Source organism: Pelodiscus sinensis, chromosome 24 (assembly GCF_052426305.1).
Source record: "Pelodiscus sinensis isolate ZL-2025 chromosome 24, ASM5242630v1, whole genome shotgun sequence".
NCBI lineage: Eukaryota > Metazoa > Chordata > Testudines > Trionychidae > Pelodiscus > Pelodiscus sinensis.
This window is the reverse complement of record NC_143075.1, coordinates 11,809,919-11,827,773: the sequence shown is the minus strand read 5'-3', so window position 1 is coordinate 11,827,773 and position 17,855 is coordinate 11,809,919. Positions and strand designations below refer to the sequence as shown.

General features: G+C 52.3%; 1 protein-coding gene across 13 annotated transcripts in view; it reads left to right on the top strand.

Annotated features, from left to right (window-relative positions):
- Positions 1-17,855, top strand: part of SAMD11 (sterile alpha motif domain containing 11) — a 397,470-nt gene that overhangs the window by 329,320 nt on the left and 50,295 nt on the right. For 12 of the 13 annotated variants that reach the window (XM_075906866.2, XM_075906862.2, XM_075906864.2 and 9 more), the window contains one exon: positions 8,965-9,057. The exons of the other annotated variant lie outside the window; for it this stretch is intronic. In XM_075906866.2, the coding sequence (XP_075762981.2) occupies positions 8,965-9,057 (93 nt within the window). The remainder of the gene's footprint in view (positions 1-8,964; positions 9,058-17,855) is intronic. 13 annotated transcript variants of the gene reach the window in all.

The following is a 17,855-nucleotide window of genomic DNA, read 5'->3' as shown; positions in this document are numbered from 1 at the left end:
GGCTGGAAGAGCGCTGTTTTTTTCAGGGGCGGAATGAGTGCAATCGGACGTTTAAATGGCGGTCTGGGTGCAGCACCCCCGGCTGCTCTGTCTGGAATCCCTGTCGTTAGCATTCACCTTTGAGCGCGGCGCAGTGAGAAACCTGCCCAGGCGCAGCAGCGGTGCAGGGTGCGTACGGGAAGAGCCGCTCGCAGGCTTGGGCCACACACGTGCGCTGCTTCGTCTCTGTCAAGAGAGGTCATGAGCCAAGGCTGCGCTGTGCTCCCCATGCTCTCACTTGCTCCAAGAGGGTGAGGGCTGTAGGCTACGAGTCAGCACTCCAGAGCCCTGGTGAGCTCACCCCCACGACACAGAAGGGAAAGTGCCTTGCGGCGAGGAAGGCAGGTTTTTATCCCAGGGTGATATCGGTGCACTTGCAGAGAGCTTGCTCAGCCTAAGGAGGAGAGGCCAGATTGAACTGTCTGGGGGCCCTCCGTGGGCTGATACTTTGCTGCCAGAGTGTCCTTTCATCCCATGAATCTCAATCCCTCTGCTAGCCTTTATTACAGCTTAAACCACGTTTGTGAGGCAGGTGCAGGTGCAATATCCATTTTACAGACAAACTGAGGTACAGAGGGCTTCTTCAGAGCAGCACAAAGAGGCAGTGGACCACTAGGGGGGGTGTCTACACAGCAAAGTTATTTCAGAATAACGGCCATTATTCCGAAATAACTATGTGAGCATCTACACAGCAATTCTGTTATTGCAAAATAATTTCGAAGTAACGGACAACTTATCCTGACTTCTGTAAACCTCATTCTACGAAGAATAATGTTTATTCTGAAATAAGATGTGTGCAGATGCTCCAATTCTGCTATTTCAAAATAGTCCCTCACCAGGGCCATTCTAAGTTATTCCTCCTGGGGCTCTAAATCGAGATAGCACGTCTACATTAGGGAAGTCAGCCTCGGACTCATTTTGAGGCTTCCCTGCAGTATAGATGTGCTATTTCGAAATAACTGCAGTGTAAATATAGCCTAGCAGAGATGGGAATCGAACCCAAAAATCCTAATTTTCAGGCTGTCTGCACTGACCACTAGACCACACTGCTTCCCAGAGCTGGGGGTTGAACCTCGGAGTCCGGATTTGTAGTGCTTCTGAAATAACACACGGCTTCCCTTGCTGGAGATAGAAGTCTGGGCCCCAGCTTCCCAGACCCTCTGCCCTAACCACTAGACCTGCCAGCATGTCCCCCTCATATCTTCCGTGAGCAGAGCGAGGGGGCTCACATCTGCTAACCAAGCCCCTCTGGGAAGCATAAAAAACGAGTCTGGTTGTCTCTGTGGAGCTCAGCGTATCCTCTCTACAAGTGTTTTCCAATCTGTGAATATTTACCAGCTTTTTGGGGCTGGGTGAGTTCTGTAGACATGAATTGCAATGGAGAGGTGGGAGCCCAGGGGCTGTTTGTGCCCGTTGGCTTGTAAAGAGCCCTATTACAGGCAGAACGGAGGCTGGATCCAGGCTGACCTGCACCTCCCTCTGTCACGTTCCCTGGGAATCTTCAGGTTTGGGCTGGGCTTGGAGGTGCTTTGCTGCCGCTCATGCAAAGCGAACGGGTGCAGGCAGGCGGCGAGTGACGGGCTGGTGCTGACATGCTGTGTGAGTGCCTGCCTGGCTACTGCAGAGAGCAGGGATGCAGGAGGGACCTGGGTTCTTTCCCAAACTTGAGGGGATGAGGGGAGCACGGATGGATCATCGCATGAGACTTGGGTCAAGTCCCCAGGGTGAAATGCCCACTGACTTTCTGGGTGGCCATGAGCATTCACCTGCCCCATTTACAGCCAGTCCCATCTGTAAAATGGGCCTGAGGACACCAAGCCTACTTCCTGGGGCTGAGGAAGGTGGGTGGTGGTGCAAGAGGCACCCCTCCTCCATTTCTTGAGGGCAGGGTCTAAATATTGGACTGTAGCTATTGATCAGCTTCCACCTCATGAGATGCCAGGAAGGATCTGCAGCCTGGGCTTTTCCAGTTCTCTTCACGACTCTAAGGCTGCTCTCCCTGCAGCCTCTTTCAAGGCAGAGTCAGGAAAAGCCTGTCAAAACAGGAAGAGGAGGAGAGAGGATTTTAATCGACTGAATTAATGAAGAGCCTGCAGGTCTGTACATAGGCATTTCGGGGCGGGGGGAGGGGTTATAAATGTGGAAGCACCCCTTATGGTCCCCCAAGTAAGTGGGGCAATCAGCCCCAACCAGTGCGCTGCTCTTGTCTTCCCCTGGCCGGCTGGGGCATGCTTACTTGGGGGAGCCATGGAGGGGGCTTTGCACCCTCCCCCCCCGCGTACAGGCTTGATCTGTCTCCGTTCAGCTGAAGGTGTGCTTGCAGCTCGGGTCTGCAGCTCCGGGCTAGCGCTGGTCTCCTGCGCGCGGTTCAATGAGCAAGGAGAACGTGAAAGTCCTGGCGCTGCCTTTCTTCTGCCCTGAGGCCCCGCTCCCACTCCACCTCTTCCTGCAAGGCGCCGCCCGCACTGCACCTCTTCCCCAGCACCTATCGCCCACCACCCACCAGCTGCTCGGCAGAGTCAGGCCGGTGGCGGATAGCACTGACCCTGAGCAGGTAGCAATGCCAGGATGTAGCCAGGATTCCAGGGGGACGTGTCTGGCCTGCCCCGGGTCTGGGCCAGCACATCTCCACGGCCGTTTTAGTTTAGGTCAGAGCTGGCTCCGGGTTGCCTGCCACAGCTGCAGTCCAACCTCAGATTTTGCAGTCCTGGACCGTCGTCTGGCCTATCTGCATGTTCAGCACCTACAATGGAAACGATCCAGTGGGGGAGAAACCATCAGCCTGCCCCCATCTGCTCAAATATTCTATCCCAGTGCCTCCCAGGAGATCTCCCTTTGTGCCTGGCCCCTCTGTCCATTTTGAAAGTGTTCTGTGACAGGGGACCTGAAGGGTTGATGTTTGGGGAGAGGGTTCCTAGCTCCCACATTTGCAGAACCCCTGGTGTATGCTAAGAACGATCCCGAGCCACAGGCCAGATCTGTGAGACTTGCTGAGGTCTCCCCTCTAGCTAGAGACTCGTGGCCACGTTAGCAATTTATTATTTACCACGCGCATCATGGGCCTGGCTCGGAGCCACAGAACCAAACAACAGTCCCTGCCCCAGGCCGCTTGCAGACCAACAATGCAACAGGCAGAGACAGACACACAAGAAAGCAACAAGACAATAACCAGTCAGCGTGATGGGCAGTGGTCTCGCCACACCAGCTGCCTTCCGTAGCAAAGTCTTCTCTCCCCGTGAGCTGCCCTCCTGGAGGGATGAATTTTTCCATCTCCGGAAGGGTGCAGAGAAACAGCCTCCAGCTCTGCCCAAAGCAGCACCATTGCATCGCTGCTGTTTTGGGGTTGGACTGCAGGGCTTTCCCCTACACTCTGCAGGAAGTGAATCTGTGGCAAAGCCTGCTCATTATACTCCCCAGCACCGGGATCCCGCCGTCCAGAGGCTTTGCGTCCTCCCCCTCTGCCTCCACCCTTTCTGAATTATTTTTTTCCATGCCCATTGCCGTTAGTGAAATTATGGCCCATCATTCCCATGACCTTGTGCTGCACTCTCCCTTTGTTCCATTGACGCCTGCTGGCGAGGGGCAGACCTGCCCGGCCGCAGGGTTCCACGCCGTTGTGCTCAGCTCACCCCGTGGCCCTTCCTCGCCAGGCGCCTGCCTTTGTTGTTAGCAGTCTGCGGCCCACGGGGACTCAGCAAGCTGGTGCTGCTCCTCAGTTTCAGGGCACACCAAAAAGCCCATCCCGGGGTCAGGGGGCAGCCTCCAGGGCCCCACAAACAGGACAGACTGAGCAGGCAGGCCAATGCTGGCGTCTCTCCGCAGGCTGCCTGCACGGAAGGAGGGAAGAGAAAGGAATGTACTGAGATGCCTAGGCTGGTTAGTGGGAACCGTCTGTTACACCAAGTGGGGGGCGGGGAGATGGTGCCCCGTGTTAGAATATCACGAACAGAGGGAGAGCTCTGTTTCTCTTCTTCCGTGTTCACCAACTCAGCCTTAGTTACACTCATTGAACCTGGCCTAGTCCTGCTTAGCTGCACCAGCAAATGCAGGAGCGTCCCTCTTACCCTGCCCCGTTACTTGTGCCTGGAGAGTAACACTGTGCGCTGCAGATGTGGCCCCTGGCAAGGATGTTAAGAGGCGCGTTATTAGCTGGTTGTGTAGTCGATACAAATTCTGTCAACTACACGATTAGTCGATAAGGGAAGGCGCTCATTTCCGGCTCGCGATGGGCCCAGGAGCTGCCCTGGCTGCAGCTCTGCAGTTTAAATGCAGTAGGAACTGGGCGAGCAGGCAGCCTGGCTCTTAGTACATTTAAACTGCAGAGCCGCAGCAGGGGTAGTTCCCAGACCTGGCACGAGCCGGGACTGAGTTGGGCTGCCTGCTCAGCTGGAGCAGCTCCTGTCCACAGGTCGTCCCAGTGGGCACAGGGACAGATACAGTGACAGCAAGGGCAGGGGCGGGGAATGCGAGTAGTCGACTAGTCACTTACATCCCTAGCCCCTGGGCCTCCCATCTGGCTGCGCGTGGGGGAAGTTCCAAACCCATGGAGGCGACACCCGGACCTGCTGAGTGTTTGTCACGGTGCTTGTCTGCCCCTTCCCCTGAGGATGAGCCCAGCTGGTTTGCCCTGCTGGGCAGAGAGCTGGGCAGGATGGTGGCGGTGGGAAAGCACAGGAGAGAGCTGCAGGAGATGGTGAGGCTGACTGGCATGGACTTCCCCAGCTTACCCTCCACATTGCTGGCTCCAGCCTGGTGAAAGGTTTGGCAGCGGTTCACTGTGGCAGTGGCTTCTAGCCTAGAAAACGGCCCCTGCTTAGAATATCCTCAAGGCCTTGGTGCACTGCGTAAAATGCATGGCTGCCTCTGCGCAGTGCTTGCCACTCAAAGGCTGTTGGAGGTATTTCCTGCTCCCCAGTGTAGCCTCAGCGCCCTCACTTTACCTGGAGGCAGTGTGTCTCAGGCTGTCCGTGTGGGCTTACCGTGAGTTCAGCCCCCTGGATTAACCAACGCACGAGTGCCTAACCTGCTCAAGCATGGCCCTGTTGTTGGTCAGCCTGCTGCTGTCCCGTCTCCGCCCTGGCCTTGTGCCTGGCCAGGAGAAGCGGGAGCTGCTAGCCTGTGATCCCTAGTACCTCAGCCAACTGCATTGCTCTTTGCTCATGTTCACAGGGTGCCGTGGGGCCGCTTTTCTGCCTGCTGTGGCGACTGTGGGAGGAAGTGGTCTAGGCCTGGGAAATTCGTTTCCTGGCAGGCCCCAAGCTGGTGCGGGGGTGGGCTCTGACATGGATCCTCCTCAGCCCGGGGTCGGCAGTGGCTGCGCTCTGTGGAGTCAGTGTTCCCTCGGCATGCCCCTGCTGAAGCTGCTGCCAGGTGTTTCGGAGGTGGCTTTGGGCCTGGAGAAGATGGTGGCAGCAGCTTGCAGTTTCAAGCAGAAGCCTGACCGTAGGAGAACGGGGCCATGTGGACGTGGAGGCGTGGACGGAGCCGATACTGTTTTTCTTCATGCCACAAGCCCCCATGTGGGCCACTGCTTCCAGCCCCTGGGCACAAGCCCCGAGTGGTGGGGCGCCATGGTGACGGGAATGCGGGTGGGCCAGCCATGGCCACAGAACTGTCTCAGGAGGAAAACTGCCACTGCTGAGTGGCCAGGGTGGCAGGAGACAGCTCCTTCATCTGAGCCCGAGGGTAAGCCAGCCCAGCCTGTGCCAGCCTTGCTCCAAGCCCTGATCTTGCCCTGCATCAGCCCTGCTAGCTCCTGACCCCCTGCTTGTCTCCAGTTCCTGCTCCAACTCCTGCAGAGTCCCTGTGTTCTTGCGGGCACGCCGCTCTGTGTGTCTGTTCTCTGGCAATAGTCATTCCTTTCTCCTACCCAACATGAGAGCTTAGACTGCAAGCTCTTTGGGGCAGGGCCTTCTTTCATTATGGGCGCGTACAAGGCTTAGCACAGAGAGAGCATGATGTCAACAAAGGCCTGTAGGCGTCACTGTAATGCAAACACATAGGTAATCACGAGACCCAGCAAGGTCAAGTGACTTGCTCCTGGTGAAATAGTCTGTGGCAGAGCTGAGAACAGAAGCCAGGGGACTCCAGGCCTTAACCACACTTCCGCTTTTCATTCTCCTTGGTTAAATGTGCTGCAGTAAAACATGTTTTAAATAATAATAAAAAAACCCTCCAAAATACTAAATGCAAAGTTGGCTCCTGGCTTAGCAGAGAAGAGATTTACTATAATGGAAAGAACTCCCACGCTAAAAATACAGCAAGTGTCTTATCATCTTTCCACCCACCCTTCCCCCAGCTTTTTTCCATCCTTTGGGTTTAAAAATGGAACGTGCTGATTTGACAAGAAAATAACATTGTTTAGAGATTTTGGGAGCCTCAGAACTCAGACCTGAGATGCTGTAGGTCTCGCTGGTGTTAATAGGCTAACATTGCATGTCTGGAGACCTGGGCTCAAATCCTGAATGGGCCACAAGTGGAGAAGAGTGAACTCTACCTAGAGCATGACCGAAATCACACGTGTGTGTTTGACCCACCCCCGTATTTGTGTACCCGATGCGTAGGAGACTGTGTGGTGAAGATGCTCATGGATCTGAGAGCAGGGCAAAGAGCAAGTCACTGGTTGATGTTTGCACAGCATGGTCAGTGTTTTGCAGGTGCTGGGGGCACTGCCGGTTAGGAGTGACGTGAGGCAGGTCAGAATGAGTGCGTGTTGACAGAGGTGTGCGTATGTTTGTGCAGTTGAAGTAGAAGAGACGGTAGATCATGAATGAGATGTTTTGGCACAGTGGTGCAGTCACGGCTACTTAGAACCACTGCCATAAACCACCGGTACTGTAACCAGGTGTCGCCTCGCTTGATTCAAAAGCACCTTCTCTACCCTGAATGCATGAAATCAAGCCTGGATGTGATTCTTTCCCCCTGCCTAGTTTGGGAGGGGCAAGCAAAGTATCAGGACTCCGTGCATGGGCCGTGGGTAAAAGCTCAGGTGAGAAGACAGGCTCCAGCCCCGCCCCTTCTGCCTGAGGTCCAGCCCCTTCTGCAACTTCCATGGAGCCTCACTCGGCTCCCGCCTGAGGTTACTCCCCCAGGCCTGTTAGTTTTCCCCATCCCAGTGAGTGGCGTGGTCCCACCAGAGCTGGGCTGCCACACCACAGGCCCAGCCCTAGTGGGTGGCCAGTGGAGAGCATAGGCAGTTTTGGGAAGGCAATGCCTACTCCTGCCTGTGATACCCGCCGCCCATGATTTCATGGTTTTGAAACAGCGAAAGCTGGATGGGAGAAGGAAACAGGCCCTTGGCCTCCAGCTCTAAGGGTTTGCAGCACAAGAGTATAATGACCAGAAAAATCAACACCCAGAATGAAGAGCTCCAGACAGTTGGGAGTGGGCAGGAGAGAGAGGCGTTGTCTTGTGACCTCACTACGGGCAGCCAGGCTAGATACTCCTTAAGTGCTTCCCATCTTGGCTCTGCCAATTGACACTGTGTGTGGCGAGCCTTTGTTGCCACTTTGGTAAAATGCAGCCCACGAAAGGCTGAGTTAAGGCTCAAATGTGGAGTGCCTTGAAGATTGAAGATCTGTCCCCCTCTTTGAGTCCATTCTTTCTCTCGTCTGTTTTGATTGTCGCCATTTGATTGTATTTACTTTGTTTTTTGGTTACGGATGGCTGCAGACCTTCGCCATCCTTCCAAGCGCTGGTTGTGTTAACAGCCTGGGTGACAGGGTCAAGGTGAGATAAGATCAGAGGCAGCTCGTGTTCTTTAAAACCTTGAAATGCCACTTGTAACTTTGCTGCGTTCCAACATCGCTCATTGGGTAAAGGCATTTCTGAGCAGGTTCTGCCCTCCGCATGTTAACTGTCTGTTCTCTGTACCACTTGGACGCTGTCAGCTACAACTCTTCCCACTCTGTCTCCCAATACATTGAATATCTGTGCAGTCCACTAGATTTAGCTTGCGGAACTTGAGTTAATTCGGAGTGACTGTTCGCACAAACGACCCTGGTTGGGATCGAGAGGCTACGTGGAACGGAAATTTTTTTTGTGGTGTTAAACAGCGGTGCCTTGAATTGTAACATTTCTTAACCATAAGAAACGTGCATACAGAGCATCTGGGCTTTGCTTATGTTGACTCATAGACAGGTGCAACCTATACTCTCTCAAATATGGTACTTGTTTTCAAGGTTTTTTAAGATGCCTGCATCTTTAACAAGCCCGTGATAAATGAGAATTTGATGTTCACAGTGACAAACTGTCTCTTCCTTCCTGCCCATATGCAACTTCATGCTTTCAGTTTCCCCAGCATTATTATGGGAGGATATTGATTTTAAATCTGTTCAGAGGACGCGGTAATTGTATATTAGATATTTTGCGTTGGCTTGCAGAGCTGCACTAATGCAAAAGGCTCGAGCATTTCCGTACAATCTAGAGGGAGAAGATTGCTAAGGACCTTGAGGGTTTTAGGCGAGAGAGATACTGTGGTAGGAAGACTCAGAGGGAATTGTTTTTCTTCTTCTCCCACCCCCTTTTTTCCTTCCCCCAGTTGCTTTGCATCAGGGCATGAAAGGAGTGGAAACACAAGAGGGACAAAAGGCTGCCGAACAAATGATGAAACTCAGTAAGGAAATAAACTCGATTCAGAATTTTACGGCTTAAAATCATTGCATTGATCACTGTTTGAACAGTCATTACTTCCCTTTGGACGGCATGATTAGGGAAGCAGATCTGAGCTCTCAAGAAGATGATTTTTCTTTCTCTCCCCCCCCCCCCCCCCACCCTCACAGTAGCCTGACTCTGTGTTTGGGCAGCAAAATGCGAAATAAGTCTCTGGTTGATTCTTGGAAAAAGAAAGAAGTGGAGCGTTATCTGATACTCAGGTCTCTCATTTCTCTCTCTCTCTCTGTGTATGTGTGTGTCTGTCTCTTCTAGATGAAATTTTAGGCAGGAGAAGAGTATGCTCTCCCAACAGCAGCAGTGAGTGTCCTTTAGAAAGCAAGAAAACCCGAAGCGAGTCCCCAAAGGGTAAGTGCTGCTTCTCTCTCCCCTCTCCCCGCCCCATTTTCTTGTCTTAAGAATCTAACTTAATTGAAATTAACGAGGGAGGGATGCGAGATGCTGAATAGGAGCTTTCAGTACCGGTGCTGGGGACGTGCGAGGAAAGCTACCAATGCACTGTGTTCTCTTCAGCTGAGTGGAAGGAAGATCAGAGTATGTGTGTGGGGAATTAACTCCCTTCCTTAGACTGATTATTTTACGGTTTAAAAACCAAGCCAGGAGCTCCTGAGGTGGGTCGCGGGCAGGGGATCTTTTTCAGACGGAGAGCCTTGGTTTGAATGTTTAATACAGGACATGCAGTGCGTTGTCATGTTGGCATCTGCTTTTTTATGGGTCTCTAATTATGAGCATAGTAAAAGTCCAGTTAGATATTCCTTCTGTGTTGATGAAGCTGTTCCTTGATAAATGGAATCTGTAGCGCTGGGGCGGGGAGGGGGAATGTTTTGTTTTCAATTTTAGGGGTTTTACTTAAATCTCCTGATTTGTTTTTATGCCTCCCTCCCATAAACATGATTTTAAAACTTTCTTTACGACCGGCAAAGTGGAATGGGTAATGGAGCCTGCAGTTAATGAGTTCGTCGTGGGGTTGAGTAAATGAGGTTTTGCAGGCCGTTCACTTACAGGCTTTGTTGTTAAGTTCAAACTAATTAGCTGTCAGTAATGCCCACCTCCATCATTATTCCTTAACCTGCGTTGGTCTGGCCATTTAAAAAAAAGAAAAAAAGAAAGAAGCGTTAGGCTGGCTGCTTGCAAGCCAGCTCTTGTTTTATGGGGTTGAAGTCCAGCATCTGAGATTCTTACAGTGTGTGTGGCGGGGGGAGGGGAAATACACCCCCATGTTAACCAACCCAGATGGTCTCAAAGGAGCAGTGTTTTACTGTGGAACGTTCATTGCTTCCTAAAATAATACCCACTATCGCGCCTTCTAGCTGTGCCTGGTACGGCATCTAGGATGGCACTCCCAATAATATTCCTTCATGTATCTCCCCTCCCTGCCTCCTACACCCAAATTATGATTATCAGGGTGTTAGTATTTCAAAAGCCATCCTCACTGGCTACTGATGGGCATGACTAGTGCCTGGTACAGTAGCTGCTAACATCACCTAGTAACATACACTCATTTGCAATCATTTTCCTTTATGTACCCCCTTCCTGCCTCTTATCTCCAAGTTGTTCCAGTTAGGAATGCATGAATAGTCTAGTAGGAATTCCTATTACATGCTAACAATACCTGGTCCAACGGGGACTGTAGGGGGGAAATTATCTCCTTTCACTTGTTCATACACCCGCTTCCTGTCCTCCTCTTGTCCTTCCCCCTAGTTAGCATCAGACATGTGTCTGCATTCCAGGAGAAATCCTCTGTGGGTGCTGAAATGTATTTATTACACAAGATCTTTAGATTTTCGCTGCCAAGGTATACAATTCCATGCCACGCTAAGGAGGGAGCCCATCCTCTGCCCACCTTCTGGCTTCTGCTGACTGTGTCTCCTCTGCCCTTTCCTAGCCATTGCATGCTCTGAAAATGAATCATGGATGTGGCAGTTTAATCTGTCTTGTTGAGAAGCAGCTGAACTTTAATCAGGCTGTGCAAGACCAGACTAGAGTTTTGGGATCTATGACTCTTAGCCCTGCCCCTCAAAAAGGGTCCCATTCTGCACAATCTTTGTCCGCATTACTTTACTTCGTTGGTTGCAGGATCAAGTCACAAATGATTCAGTCTGACCAGAGAGTGGCCAAAAATGTCCCCTCCCCCCCCCCCCCCGCTTTGGAGGTTTGGGTGAAATGAGAGCCAGAACGGAGCCAAACATTGCTTTTGTATAGGTTCCTTTACCCACATTCCCTTCTTTCTAAATCCTGGTTGGTCACCCGTAATAATTGAATCAGGGTTTCTCCCTGCATCACTCAGTCAGGATTTCCACAGAAGTTCTGACAGGTGACAACACCACTTCCATTTTCTGCTCCCCACTCCTTTTTTTCCCCTGAATGCCTTCCCTTACTTTAAGTTCATCTGAACTGAGACTGACACAAACATTCTAAACTATATGGGTCTAATTTAAACCTCCAAAATCCTCCCTCTTCTGGTACACACATCTGGAGAGATTTAGTGCAGCTCCCCAGGGACCGTAGGAGGCCTTTGACCCATGGGGAGCTGTCACTGACTAGTTAGGTTCCCTGATCAATGTAAATAGTGGTGTTTTGCATTGTGTGTAGATTAGAGGAACTAGAGGGAAGTATGGGACAGCCAAGTTACCAGAATGGATCAGACCAGTGGTCCATCGAGTCCAGTATCTTGTGGACAGCAATGACTAATACCAGAAAGGTTTACAACTCCCGTAATAGCCAGGCCTGCACAGGAGATGTTTCTTCTCCATCCCTGTACTGAGGGTAGGTTTGCATAGCACCACCACAGCTGTTCCCATCCCAGGTCAGCTGACTCTGACTCGGCTCAACCTGTGGGTTAAAAATTGATGTGCAGACGTTTGGCCTGGGGGCGGAGTCCCAGCCCTGTTCTGAACGTCTGCCCAGCAGTTATGCGGCCCAAGCCCTGTGAGCCCAAATCAGATGACCTGGGCCAGCCATGGGTGCTGGATTTCAGCATTGTGGCTTAGGCCCTGAAGCATACCAGCTTATACCCTTTTAGGACTTATCCTCTCGACTGCCGTGGTAAATGTTCCTATTACCTCTGCAAACGCTCCTCCTTTGAATCCTGATAAGCTCTGATCTCAAGGATATTATTAGGACTTTAGAATTATTTATAATTTATTTGTATGGTGGTACCTGGGCCAGGAGCCCACTGTGTCTGGCACTGTGCAGCCACAGAACAATATCTGGTGGCAGTGAGTTGTGAGGAGAGGCTAGAGGAGACATTGATTCTCATGCTTCTTTTGAATAATGTCAGGCCAGTTAGTGGAGGCATCTTCTTTCCAGGCACGTTCACGGTCACATCATGTTCCTGATGTAGCACCAGCATTTCTTTACAGGGAAAGGGCACTTCAGGGAAGTGTTCAGTGAGTGTCCCAATGCAGCTGGGGAGGGCGCGGGGTGCCTTGTAGGGAAGCTTGTCTTCCATATGCGTACAGGAAATCGGGAGTGGAGCGATTGCCCTGTGGTTAGAGCGCTACTTTAGGGGTTGGGCCCGGCTTTGAATCCCTTCTCCAGTACAGGTACTTAGATACTCTGCTGATGGGAACCATTTAAATGCCTAAGACAGAGATTGAAACATCCGCTCAGCATTTTAGCTCAGCCTGCCTGCATTGCAAATCCAGCTGTATCCAAGACTTTCCCATCATTCGATGGTGGGATTAAAACATGCCAAGCGTGCCGTCTGGGCTAAAGGGAACCCCATGTTAACTGGTTGCAGGATTCTCCTCTGCCACTCTTGTTGGATGGGATTGTCTCCCCCAGAGTGGTGGACAAGCTGCCTTGGCAAATATGTGGCTTTCCAGGAGTATTAACAGGTGGGGACACACCCCTGCCCCTCCACGGTGCTGGGTTACTGAGACATAGTGACCTAGAACCAGGCTTGGGGTGTTTGGTAGGAGAGGAAGTTTGTGCGACCAGGACTTGTGCACATGCAGATGGGACATGAGTGAAAGGAGCCCCCCTGCAAATCCACTGATGCATCATTGAGTAATGCCGTGCTAGGAAGGCACCCAGGTAAGTGCCTGGGCAAACCCTGTGCAGAGCTGGCAGCCCCTGCACTGGCCCCGTCTCCCTTAATAATGGCGGGACCCTTGCTGCCTTCGGCCGCAAAACCAGACGGGGCAGGTCTGCCAGTTTGCAGTCGTGGGCGATGGCGCCAGTGAGGCAGGCTAGACCCTGGCCTGAATTTTCCTGCCTCTCCCCTTATCCCCTCCACAGCATGGCACCTTGCAGTGCCTCCACCCGCCCTGGGCAGTGCTGCCGCAGGAGCCACGAGAGCTAGAGGAGATCTTTGCCTTCTGGGGCCTTTTGCTTGGGCACTTGTTGAGTGGCCTATGGCTGCTGCTCCCCTGCCTCGTGTGCCCTGCCTCAGCACTATCCCGTGATAGCGCATGCTGGCCCTAAATGCAGCTGTCCCACGGGGCATGGCAGCGTTGTCTCCAAAATGGCCTTTTGCTGAGCATAAGAGACCCTGCGCTGGCGGCACATCTTGAGCCCCCGTGGCTGCGTCTCCCAAAGCAAGAACAGAGGCAGCTGAGGAAATCTCTCCCTTTCTCTGACTGACTGGAAAAAAAACACCTGTAGGGCTGGCAACCCTTCCAGCAGCGCAGTGGTAACCTTCCCTTCCCCCTCCCCGATGCACACACCAGAGATCAAAAGAGAGCCCTATCTCGGTGGAAACGGGGCCACGCCAGCACGGCTGTCAAACAGAGCAGAACGTTCTCGCGTCTAATATGGAAATGCGAGTGTATCAGAGGCTCAGAGCAAGGGCTGCGCTGGCAGGTCACGGAAGAAGCTTTCTCCCTGGGAGACGGTTCCTCAGTAAAATCTTCACTCCCGCAGCAACAGCATGGTCTGGAGATGTGCTCCTCTGATCCCTGGGGACAAGAAATAAAACTGCATTGTTGCAGAGAAAAAAAGAGAAGAAAAATCAGGGAGAGGTTTCTCCCTCCCCCTATCTGAGCTGCTGAAAAATAAATCTGTTAGAAGCCTCCTCAGTTGGGGAGATTTAAAAGTAGGCTGGACAAACGGCTGAAGAACACATTATACAGGTTGACACTCTCTGGTCTGGCAACATCTGTGGTCTGGCATGATTTTAGTTAGCTGGACGTCCTCTTATGGATGTAGCCAAGTTTCCCGTGGCCCCATAAAGTTAGTTTACAGTAACCAGTCCTGGCTCTCAGTGTTCTATGCTGTTATCTAGCTCTAACTTACCCCTCAATGTCCTCTATGAGCCCAGGAAGCTGTGGAAGTGTCAGTAACGCTGCTAGACAATATTGACCTCCCGTGTTCTGGCAAATTCCCTGGTTTGGCACCGGTCAGGTCTCAAGGGTGCTGAACTAGAGAGATTCATTCTGTAGGGAGCGATCCTGCCTTGACCTTGTGGGATGGGCTGGATGACCTTAAGGCCTGCCATTCTCTTCTCTCCTTCTGTGAATCGCTTAAAAGCCCCCAAACCTATAAACCAGCAGCACTACTTTGGCTTTAGTTTACAAAGGCAGGCCTGTCCCTGGCGGTGGGCCAGAGTTGGACAGTTCAGATCTAGACTTTCCCAAAGCCAAGACTTTGGTCTGGATTTCTGTCCATTTAAAAATCTATTGAAGAACAACAGTCTGGCCCCATTCCTCCATCCACTGAAATGGGTAGCAGACCCCCCGTTGGACTGTGATGGCTCCAGGAGCAGGTGCACAGTTGGGTCGGAGCAGAAAACCCAGGTGGCCATGACCCAAACACTCAGCTCTGGCGTTGACTCTGTGGCCATAGCTTTGCAACAGCAGAATGTCGAGCTCACATGGAGCATCCCACCGCTGCATGCCGTGTCTGTGCATGTCACTTTAGCAGTGCCCGTAGGAAAAAACCTGTTGTGGAGGGGAACCAGCAGAATCTACCTGGCAGCCCTGCACTTGGGCAATGGTAAACACACGGGCCACACTTTCAACCCCGACGGGCCAAATGGGCCTTTGGGCTGCAGGTTGCCTGCCACTGGTTTGAGGAACCCTGAAAGGAGTCCTGCTTTGTGGGGGCTGGTGACTGCTCTCAGGTGCCTCTTAGTGGATGCTAAAGGACACGTTCCAGCTAGAGTGTGGCAAGCTCTATTGGAGGGAAATTGTGTGGGGTCTTGCTCAGGGACGAGTCTCAGGAGTATTGTGTCCAGTTCTGGGCCCCCCACTACAAAAAGGATGTGGTCGCATTAGAGAGGGTCCAGCGGAGGGCAGCCAAAATGATTAGGGGGCTGGAGCATATGACGTATAAGAAGAGGCTGAGGGAGTTGGGTCTGTTTAGTCTGCAGAAGCGAAGAGTGAGGGGGGATTTGATAGCAGCCTTCAACTTCCTGAAGGGAGGTTCCAACGAGGATGGAGAGAGGCTGTTCTCAGTAGTGACAGATGGCAGAACAAGGAGCAGAGGTCTCAAGTTGTGGTGGGAGAGGTCCAGGTTGGATATTAGGAAAAACTATTTCACTAGGAGAGTGGTGAAGCACTGGGATGGGTTATCTAGGGAAGTAGTGGAGTCTCCATCCCTAGCGGTGTTTAAGTCTCGGCTTGACAAAGCCCTGGCCAGGTTGATTTAGTTGGGATTGGTCCTGCCTAGAGCAGGGGGCTGGACGTGATGACCTTCTGAGGTCTCTTCCAGCTCTATGGTTCTATGATTCTATGATTCAAGCAAAGGCTTTTGAAGCCCCAGAGTGTCCCTCCTGCAGGGAGGCTGTCAGCAGGGGGGGGACGGAAGGGAATTGGAGCCTGCGTCACAGAGCTGTGTGGAGCGGCGAGTCTGCCCGCTCTGAAGGTCTGGTTATTGTAGCTGACGTTCTGGCGGGCACCAAAGGTTATGACGCTGTCGCGTTGTTGACACAGTGAATGATGGAGAGAGAGACGCACTCACACTTGCGCACCCGGAGCCCGTGGCTGGGGGGTTGGCCAGGAGAGCAGCAGAGACACAAGCAGATGTCTGTCTAGGCCCTGGCTTCTGAGCCTCCACACTGGCGTCCCTTTCACACCTGGCGGCTGGAGGAGATTTGACAAGATCAGTCTCCCGCATTACCCCCTGGTAATGACAAAAGCAGACAGCAAAGCTGCCGCGGAGCTGGAATTATCACTGGCTGAGTCATGTGAAATCTCCAACGATAAGTGTGGAAATCCAGCTTTTCTTGTCCCCCCCCCCCCCACTTTGCACCTGAAATCTGCTCTGGGGCTGATCGGATAGAATTTCTGGTAATTAAGTGTCATTATCCCCCCCCCACCTCCCACCCTTGCTGGCACGGCTATGAAGAAACCTCTGTGATTTTCCGCAGTTGGGGTCCGTGTCTTGTGGCTTTTCTCAAAGCTCCAGTTAAGAGCATCAGAATGGAGCAGAGACGGTGGATGCCTCTTTGGGCTTTCTGGGGAGGAGAGGTGCCAGGAAGGCAGGAGACTGTGGGCAGTCTTGTCAGCTAGGAGAGGGGGGAAGGCGGAGGCGATCTGGAGGGGAATTCCAATCCCTTTGCTCCTTCCTGAAAGCACCAACCACCTGCTGCACAAGCAGTTGGCCCGGTTGCTTTAATAATCCACGACTCCTCTTTTGGGTCAATAGGACTGAGAGGCAGATGCACTCTGTTGAAGGCGTGTGTGTGTCCAACTCCTGGCACTGAGCAGCTCGACTTGGGCTTTGGACCTGTGAATTTCACAGGAAGTCCCCGGCCCTCGAGATGTGCACACATTTCACTGGGTTGGAGTTTAGCGGCTGCAGTTTGTAGCTCTGGTTGCAAAGTGCTGTGCTGGGTGAGAATGGGAACGGGGCTTTGGTGTTGACCCCCGCAAGACAGGACAGAAGACACTTGCCCTTTCTCTGGGCTTTATCTCCCCCAAAAGAAAGGAGCCTTGTAAATTAAGGTGGGGTTCGGAGGGTGGAAACCCAAGTTAGTATAAGCTTTTCGGCTTCATTCTCTTGGGGTTTTGGAGGAGGTGATGCAGTGTTTCTGATTGGCTATGACAGTTGCATCCTAGTTGAGGTCAGGAGCTCTACAAACATGGGGCAGAGGAGCCCTGCCCCCAAAGATCCTACATCCTGAATAGAGAGGACAGGCAAACAATAGACAAGGAAGGAGTGGTGAAGCCACATGTCTGAACTTGCACAGCTGAACAATGGCAGAACTGGGATTAGACCCAAGTCTCCTCAGTCCTAGTTCCGTATCCTCTCTATTGTAGCATGCTGCTTCTTCAGTGCCACTTGTTCCCCTTTCTGAATACCCAGACCAGGAGACCCCTTGCTTGGCCGAGAGGTGTGTACACAGCTCTTGTCACAGCCAAGTATTGGACACTGGCACATCCGTCTTAGCATGTGAGTCAGAGCACTAGTGTCAAGCGACTGGAATGTGTCTCATTGCTGCCATCTTGGAATGAGAGCCAACATGGCAGCGCTGTCTGTCAGGGAGGCCTGAAGGGCTCAGACTTGGCGACGGGGAGTGAACGGCTGAAGGAGAAAGAGCTCAGGGCGTGCACACAACGGTTCTATTAACATGCTGCTCTGTAATACAGTCACCATGCTGGCATTCTAGTGAAGCTACGTGATGGGCCGGAGCTCTCCTCCCCCCCCCCCATTTCCGTCTGCCCGTTAAAGCTGTTATTGGGAGTTCCTCTCTGAGTAATGAAAAGGTTTTGCCTGTGGGGATGATCCAAGATAAAATAAAGAGCAGCCCCTGCCAAGGCAAGGCCAGTGTGGTAATAATTACACTGAGTTCTGCTTACAATAACAAAAGCTGCTCCCAGTTTTATCTCCCTTAGTTGCTAGTGTGGGGTCCCTATTGCCCAGGGAGCGGGCGGGACCTTCTGAAGGGGAGTCAGCTCCATGCCAGAGAACAAGGCTTGGTGAAGGTGGAGACAGGGGGGTACATGCTCAGTCACAGAATCTAATTTTGCCTCCAGATCTATGCATTCCCGGTGGGTTCAATGGGAGAAAGCAGAGCTTGCCCAGCTTAGGGATGTTAAATATCGGTTCATTGAATAGTCGAGTAACCTCGTGAATTCTTATCGGTTACTCCACTATTCTGTAGTCCCTGGGTGTGGGTCCGGGAGTCACTGCGCTCCGGCTTCATTCCCAAGGAGCCCCCTACCACTCCACACTGCTGCCTCTGTATCCGAGGAAGTAGT